Source organism: Sceloporus undulatus, chromosome 4 (assembly GCF_019175285.1).
Source record: "Sceloporus undulatus isolate JIND9_A2432 ecotype Alabama chromosome 4, SceUnd_v1.1, whole genome shotgun sequence".
NCBI lineage: Eukaryota > Metazoa > Chordata > Lepidosauria > Squamata > Phrynosomatidae > Sceloporus > Sceloporus undulatus.
Window position 1 is genome coordinate 109223596 of NC_056525.1, and position 8677 is coordinate 109232272.

An 8677-nucleotide genomic window follows, 5' to 3' on the forward strand; every position below is an offset into this window, starting at 1 on the left:
GAAAGGTAAATAATGCTAAGAATCCCCTATGGAAGCAATGCAGTCGCCATAAGTTAACAGGTGACTTGAAGGTACACACACATAATACTGGGCAAACATACTGTCTATTACTACTATTACTATTACTATTATTAAGCTTTATTTATATAGTGCTGTAAATTTACATTTACCATCTCTCATAGCCCCTTCCCTTAACCTCTGTTTTCATTCTGAAACTCAGTATTTGTTTAATGGACTTTTAAAACGGCTGATGAAAAAAGTCCGGGTAGTGTACAAAATATTAAAAACAAATGATTCATAGATAACTTATAAAACCAAAGAAAGAGCCAGCGGAAAAAAATTAAAACAGTATACAGTGGATCCTTGTTATACGCTGGGGTTTGGTTCCAAGATCCCCCGTGTATAACAAAATCCGTGTATGCTCAAGTCCCATTAAGTATAATGACATAGCAAAATGGTGTCCCTAATAAAAAAAGGAACATCAAGGTAAATTTATACTTTTTTGGAACATTTTCAAACCGTGTATGCTTAAATCCGTGTTTAAAAAATCCGTGTATAAGAAGGGCCGACTGTATAAGCTAAAGCCAGTGTAAAAACACCAGCAAAACTGCAGATTGATATGGGATGAAAACAGTTCTTAAAATGCCTGGGGAAAAATAATCTTCACCTGGCATCCAATAGATCATAATCCAGACCCAGGTGAATTCATCCCATTCAACAGATGGGCTGACACCACAGAAAATACTCAATTTCTTTGCCAGTAGTATCTGGAGAAGGGCTTCGGTTAAACTCTAGAGTCTTGGTAGGTAGATATGGAGTTACTCCTGCAAGTAATCTGGCCTCAAACCATGTAGGGTTTAATAGCCATAAATTGACATGTGACTTTAAGGCACATCTACACACAGAGAGCATAAAACTAGTACTTTGAATTGGATCTAGAAGGATCTTGCAGCCAGTTAACATAGCAAACTAGCGTTGTAATATAATCCTCTTGTCCAGTCCCAGAGAGCTCATTTTGGACTGACATTTCTGCATTGTTTTCAAAGGAAACTCCATGTATAATCATGCAAGTAGTCCAAATGGGAGTTACTAGAGGACCAAAAATAGCTGCAAGTAGAGATGTAAAACTTCCAGAAATGTTGAAGGCATTGGGGGGGGGGGTGTTAAAATGCAGTATGAGTACCTTTACAAATTGACAATTACCTTGTTACTTTAGGAACGTAAGCTGTATTATGTATAACTTGGTTTGATTATCAGATATTTTTCAAAGTACCATTTTTACACAAAGTAATTACAACATGTATTAATTTTCCTTGATCAATCTCTGGTGCAATGACAAGGGGTCAGATCCCCATTGAGTATAATGGAGGCTTTCCTGTAAGTGTGGATTGGAGGACTTTCATGGTCCCTAAATTAGGGGTTATGTAGGGACTGTGAAAGTCCCCCATAAAAACATGAACAGTCATGTGTGCATAACTCCAGGTTACACAAAAATAATTCCAGCCTTTTTTTAAAATGCACCTGTTGTTGTTCTGTGCCTTCAAGTTCTTTCTGACTTATGGTGACCCTAAGGTGAACATATCACAGGGTTTTCTTGGCATGTTTCTTCAGAGGGGGTTTGCCACTGCCTCTGGGAGACTGTGACTTGCCTAAAGTTATCCAGTAGGGTTCAAACTGTGCTCTCCACAGTTGTTGTCCAAGGCTCAAACCACTACTACACCATGCTGGGTCTTGAGATTCATAGCGGTAAGGAACACCTGAACCATCTCCAACATACAGTAATTGGAGATTAAATGATGGTAAGTATTTGCTTATGTGACTAGCTTAGACACAAGGGTTATATTAGGCAGGGAGAGAAACAGCCAGCCACTGATGTAGTCAAGCAATGACTTTAAACACACACACACTTCTATATCTCTCTGCACCATGTGTTAGAAATTAGTGGCCATTTCATATTCCTAAAGCAAAGTTTCCTACATGTTATTTTCCATAACATTACGTTGCTACAAAAGGTCTGAATGGCATGGGATTCTTTGCTGCTGTTGATCTTTCTCCTCCCTTTGGCAGAAGTGATGAACAGAGTGCTCTCCACTAGTTAATAGCTTGCCATTTTTTCCCCTCTGGCTCTCCCTTGGCTCCCCGATTTTAGCATACAGTTCACAATATGGTTTCACAATAGCTTTTCCCACATCTTCTGCTACACTTGAGCAACCCTTCTCCTAATAGCACCTTGTGTAAATCCCAGATCTTCCATCGCTTTCTGTTTCCACAACTGGTAAATGGGTTTAACAGCATTGCATTCTGAGTAGGGGGTTGGGGAGTTGTATCGGTGAGGATTATTGGTAGAAACATACTTACTATATTATACAACAGTAATGAAAATGTGAAGTCAAAGGGTTTCACAGCCAGCATCCATAGTTTTTTGTGGGTTTTTTTGGGCTATGTTGCCATGTTCTAGAAGAGTTTCTTCCTGATGTTTCACCAGCATCTGTGGATGGCATCTTCAGAGTGATGAAAACATTCACATTAGCACTTTGTGTGGAATAAAATGTGACATACATGGTAGGATGACATATAGAATTTTAATTTAATCCAGATATAGGAATTTTAAAATTTATTTATTTGCACTCATAGTTGGAAAAAGAGGGGAAATTTGTTATTTAATTAATATTCATTCATTTAAAAAATGTTTAATACCAATATAGGAATTTATTTGTCTAATGTTGACAAAATGTTCTTTGGGCAGCTTTCAAAAGAAAATGGCAATGTTACATCTAAAAAAAATAAAAGAGAAACTCATTGTTAAAGCTACATAAGGAAAGGCCAAGAAAACAAAGAGCATATAATAATTAATTCATTATTTAAACCACTGGTTTAAAAAGAAAGTGAGGAACTGGCAGAGAATGGCATGTTTAGTTGTCACTGTTGCCTCAATATTGTTATTGACTCCTTTAAAAGTTCTCTCTTTTTTGTTGTCTTTCATATACCTTCCAAAGTCAAAAGGTGACTGCAAGGACCAGGCAGAAGGACTAAAAAGCATTTAAACAAAAGAACTAGGTATGGAGAGAGAGAAAAGCAGAGCTGATGAACAAGTTCAACGTAGGGGCAGGGGTGGAAAAACTGAAGGTATTTCTTTTGTCTCTGTCTTCCCCACACACACTCCTATCCAGAATGTCTGTCTCCAGATCTTTGCACCATTTGTTTCAGTGGACATTTTCCTTTTTGATACACAACAAGCCATCACTGAACCACATGATCCTCCTCCTCCTGAGATCCTTTCTCCCCCCCCCCCACACACACACTTCACAATTATTAAAGAGGCAAAAGCTCTTAGTCCTTGCATTACTTGAACATAGTACTGAACCAAGTATTGTTAGCTAAACTGGGAGGAGAGGGAAACAAATTTTTGAGTGTCAGATTATGACTCTGGAGACCAGGGTTTGCATCCCAGTTAAACCATGGAAACCCATTGGGTGGCCTTGGGCAAGTCACACTCTCTCAGCCTCAGGGGAAGGGGATGGCAAACCTCCTCTGGTGAAACTTGCCACTTCGACTTCAGCACTATCACAGTTTGGTGTGACCAGGCTATCACCACACTGCAGGGTTAATGCAGTTTGACACTCCTTTAATTGCCATGGCTCTATGCGGACGAATCTGGGATTTTGATCGTTACTTCTAAGTAAACACACAGATGCAGCCCCAAACTCTCTGACAGAGAAGGCTAAATATCTAATGACAGGGGTGAAAACTGACTTCCAGGTGGAATACATGGGTGGCGTAGTGGTTTCAGTGTTGGACTATTTGAAAACACTGAAATTCTGGACCATGCCAACAAGTATCAGGTCAGAATGCATAATGAAGCCATTGAAACCCACAAACACCTAGACAATTTCAACAGGAGAGAAGAAGAAACCCTTAAAGTCAACAAAGGCGCAGTACAGACTGCCCCAAAGGGGTGGCCTGACGGTGGCCTAGTTCCCTCTGGAGGGAAGCCGCAGCTTCCAAACTGTGCAGCTTCCCTCCGGAGTAAAAAGAACCTGGTATTTCTGGGTTCTTTTTACAGTGCTGGAGTGATGTTGTGATTGTGCCAGTGGCACACTTGTGCAGTAAGCCACATGTGGTGCTGTGTGGCATGGAATGCTGCCATTAGTATGCCTCCAGTCTGTACTAGGTTTAGAAGCCGTGCGGTTGATGCGTGGTCCCTAACCCTAGTATTGGTGCCGCTGCCATGCCACGAAGTGCCTGTCTGTATTGGGCCATAGTTTGGCCACCAGTCCTGAAAAAGAGCAAAATCAGGACCCAGCAACTGCAAAGGAGGAACCACCCAGAGTCAGAGGTTTTCCCTGCAGAGAATGGATCACTAATGAAGCAGAGAGTAATCCTCTTTGCATACCCTCCTGCCCTGAGGCCTGGCCATCAGCCACAGAACAATACACAGATGAACTTGGAGACCACTCCTCCCTACACAGGGTCACACCCATATATAGTATGTGTGTGTGTATATATATATATATATATACACACACACACACACTCTTCCATGCCAGCATTCTCTGAAGATGCCAGCCACAGATGCTGGTGAGACGTCAGGAAGAAACTCTTCTAGAACATGGCCACATAACCCAAAAAAGCCACAAAAAACTATGGATGCCGGCCATTTCACAGTGGCACATGATCCCAGAGACTAACATGGCTATATCTTGAACCTTTCTTCCAGTCAATCTCAAAGGTGCTCAAGATCTCTCTCTCTCTCTCTCTGTTTCCACAGACTAACAGGGCTATATCTTTGATGCCTCCATCCTCCCCTGAGGCATCCTTGAAGCCCAGAAGGAGCATGAGGGGAGTGGCGGCGTTGTTGCCCTGAAGGAGAAGAAGGGGAAAGAGGCCAAGGGGGAGGAGGACTAGAAGTCCCTCCCCACTAGCATCCCCTCCTGGGCCCCTCCTTCTCCTCCCTCTTTCATTCCCCCTTTCCCCGTCCCGCCCTCCTTCTCCCTGAGCAATATCCAGTTGAGCTGGGAAACACACCAAGCCAGCCTCACCACACAACCACACACAGACACACACAGACACACAAAAGCGGGCAGACTAGGGAGACGTCTAGGCAGCCACAGAGGACCCTCATCGTTTCCGCCATGACCCACTTCAACAAGGGCCCCTCGTATGGGCTTTCGGCCGAGGTCAAGAACAAGGTAACAACACACAACCCAAGGAAGGGGGGGGGGCGTTAGCAGCCATTGTTTGGGCGCCTCTTTCGGGGGAACCCCATCTCCATCTCCATCTCCATCTCCATCGGATTCAAAATGGGGTTCCAGGCGGAGGGGAGGGGAATGGCGTTGTCGTTGTGGTTGTGATTGTTGAACTGAGTCCTTTAAAACACACACACACACACAACCCTTTTTTCCTCTTATTCTTCTTTTTTAAGCTTCTTTTCTCCCCCATTGCTGAGCTCAGTTGGGTGCGTGTATTTGTGTGTGTGTGTCTCTTTGTGTGTGTGTTGTGTTGAACTGAGTCCTATTAAGCCTCCTTTAGAGGCTTAACTTTAGAGGTGTAACTCCTTTCTCTTTCTCTTCTTTTTTAATGCTTCTTTTCTCTCCCATTGTTTGACTTAATTAGTGTGTTTGTGTGTGTTGTGTGTGTGTGTTGAACTGGGTCCTTTTAAACCTCCTTTTTTACCCTCTTATACTTTGGAGATGTAACTCCCTTGTCTACATCTTCTTTTTTAAAGCTTCTTTTCTTCCCCATTGTTTGGCTCAATTGGGGTGTGAGTGTGGGTTTGTGTGTGTTTGTGTTGGATGAGTCCTTTTAAAAAAACCTTTCCCTCTCCTATACTATACTATACTATACTATACTCCTATACCTTGATTCCCTCAGGGATATAAATTAACTATTATTATTATTATTATTATTATTATTATGAGGTGCAACTCTTACTTTTCTCTTACTTTTTAGCCTTTTTTCATCCCCCTTTCCTCCCATTTTTGGGCTTAATTTTGTGTGTGTGTCTTTGTGTGCTGAACTGTGTATTAAACCTCCTTTCTCCCCTTTGAGGTATAAGCCTCATATCTTTCTCTCCTTTTTAAAGCTCCTTTTCTCCCCCATTGTTTGCCTTAATTGGGGTTTGTGTTTGTTGTTTGTCTTATCGACTTGAGGTTTTGTGTGTACAATAAGAGAAGGGGGGAAAAAGCAACAAACCCTTCTGAAGAAAGTTCAGAAAAGCCCAGGAGTTTGTTCTCCTGTCCCCACAATAACAGCAATAACAGAAGGACTTTGATGGAAGAAAGTCTTTGTTGATTTGCTGTTTGTGATTCAAAAAGAAAAATCAGGGGGAATGGTGAGGCGAGAGATTTGGATTAAACCTTTGGAAAGACCTATCTTCCAGCTCTGGCTCTTGTTGCTCTGATAGCCCTCCTCCAAGGAACTAATGCTTTGCCAAAGCCTTCCTTTTGTGGGGAGAAGTCAGGTGCCCACTTTTTTTTGCCCTGTAGGACTAGTGACCTCTTGTCCTCCTTTCCCAGATGGACCTGAGGTTTAAAGGGGGAAGGAAAAAAATCACTGGCAGCCAGCCATAGCTTCCCCTTCCTTTAAAGAGGGAAAAATAACTAACCTTTCTACTGTTTTCTCCCCCTCATCAGCTATTAACGTTTACCTGTGTAAAAAGATCATACAAGACAAAATAGGTAGAGAAATCTATACCATCCTCTGCTGAAGATATTCTGCTGATTAAGTTGACAAATCCCTTTTACTTCAACTCTTTGGATTATGGAGGATAGGAAAGATGACCAAAGTCCCAGATTTACCCCCCCCCCTATATATATATATATATATATATATATATATACAAACAAACATACACACACACACACACACACATATACTGTACAGAGAGAGTGTGTTCTTATTCAGTTTTGGTCCATTTTTAATCACCCTATGTGCGTGTGTATATATATATGTATGTGTGTGTATACACACAGAGAGAGATACATACAAACACAGGATAATTAAAAAAGAATGGTGTAAAACTGAATAAGAACACAACTGTCTCTCATATATTTATATTCAGTGGGATGGAGGGAGAGGGAGCCAGTCTTTTGCACAAGGGCTCACATTCCTCTGGCTTCTTTTTCTCCCTTTCTGGTTGCAAAAGCAGCTCTGCTCCTTTCCAAACAGGGGGAAGCTTTGTTCCTCCTCCACCACCACTTTTAACTTTGCTCCCCTCTTCTTTTGGGTGGAAAATAATTCCCCCCCCCCAAAAAAACAGGAATAAGGGGACTTTCCTCCCTTGTTTCTCTTCTGCCTCCCCTTTTTTTCCTCTCCTCAGGGCTCCTTTCTGGCAAACCACTGTGGGATGACTGAAGAGAGAACAGGGAAGAAGGGCAGACAAAGAAAAGGCTGGGACACCCATGATCCTGGCTTTTCCAGTGCGGTGGAGGAAAGCCGGGCTGAGGGGCAAGGAAGGAGGACCACCACTCCTTGGTTGCCCGCTTTTCATCCCTGATTCTTGGGCTCTTGCTGCTGGTGCTCCTGCCTCTGGGACCCACCCAAACTGGGAGATGGCGGCAGCAGCAGGGGGAGTGCGAGGAGGTGCTCCCAGCCTACGTGGCTCCAGCCTAGAGCTAGCTAGCGCCAAGCAGGAGAGTAATGCTGAGGAACTGACTTTTCTGCTTCCCTCCCTTCCTCACTCTTTTCTTTCTTCTTCTTCTCCTTCCTCTTCTGGCCCTCAGGGTGCTTTCACCTGACCAAGTGGCTAGACACAAAACTTACTTTTCAAAACAGTAGAGCCAGCCTGGCATAGTGGTTTGAGCATTGGACTATGATTCTGGAGACAAGAATGTCCTCCTTCCTTGCCCCTCAACCCGGCCTTCCTCCACCGCACTGGAAAAGCCAGGATTTCAGTTAGTCTCAAAGGTGCTGCAAGAGCTCTCTATGTACTGATTCTACAAACCAACATGGCTATATCTTTGAATTCTACTACCCTGGAGACCACAGTTTGAATCCCAGCTGGGCCATGAAACCCACTGGGTGACCTTCTGCAAGTCACACTCTCGCAACCTCCAGGCAAGACAAGGGCAAACCTCCTCTGAACAAAGCTTGACAAGGGAAAAAAAGGTTCATCTTAGGGTCACCATAAGTCAGAAAGGACTTGAAGGCACACAACAACAACAAATATGAAGAAAAAGTTGAGGGAGAAAGAGGACCACCCCGCCAGCAGCAACGAAATTGAAAACACCGATCCCCTACATTTCTGTTGCTGAGGACCTAGCTGTTTTGAAAAAGAGGGCAGAAAGACTAGTAGATTAAAATACAGTCAGCCCTCCCTATCCATGGATTTTTTTTATCCATGAATTCAAGTATTTGAGGCTAGAAAATATTTTAAAAATATATAAATTTCAAAACCAGACTTTGATTTTGCCATTTTATTTAAGGGGGCACCATTTCACTATGCCACTGTATTTAATGGGACGTGAGCATCCACTGGTTTTGTTATCCACAGGAGATCCTGGAACCAAATCCCAGTGGATACCAAGGGCCCACTGTACCAGCACTTAAAAGGGATGCTGAGTAGACCTACTAGTTTGGAAACATATTTATTGTATATCCTTCCTCCTTTCTCCAGCATTGTGACTCATGAAGTCCTCTCATGCACACCTTTGTTAGGCTAGTCCCCCTCCATCTATAT

General features: G+C 42.8%; 1 protein-coding gene across 1 annotated transcript in view; it reads left to right on the forward strand.

Annotated features, from left to right (window-relative positions):
* The first annotated feature begins 4981 nt into the window (after positions 1-4981).
* The window catches only part of CNN3 (calponin 3), a 36262-nt gene continuing 32566 nt past the window's right edge, over positions 4982-8677 (forward strand). Inside the window, exon 1 of the mRNA XM_042462737.1 lies at positions 4982-5189. Within this exon, the coding sequence (XP_042318671.1) occupies positions 5133-5189 (57 nt within the window). The 5' untranslated portion in view covers positions 4982-5132. The remainder of the gene's footprint in view (positions 5190-8677) is intronic.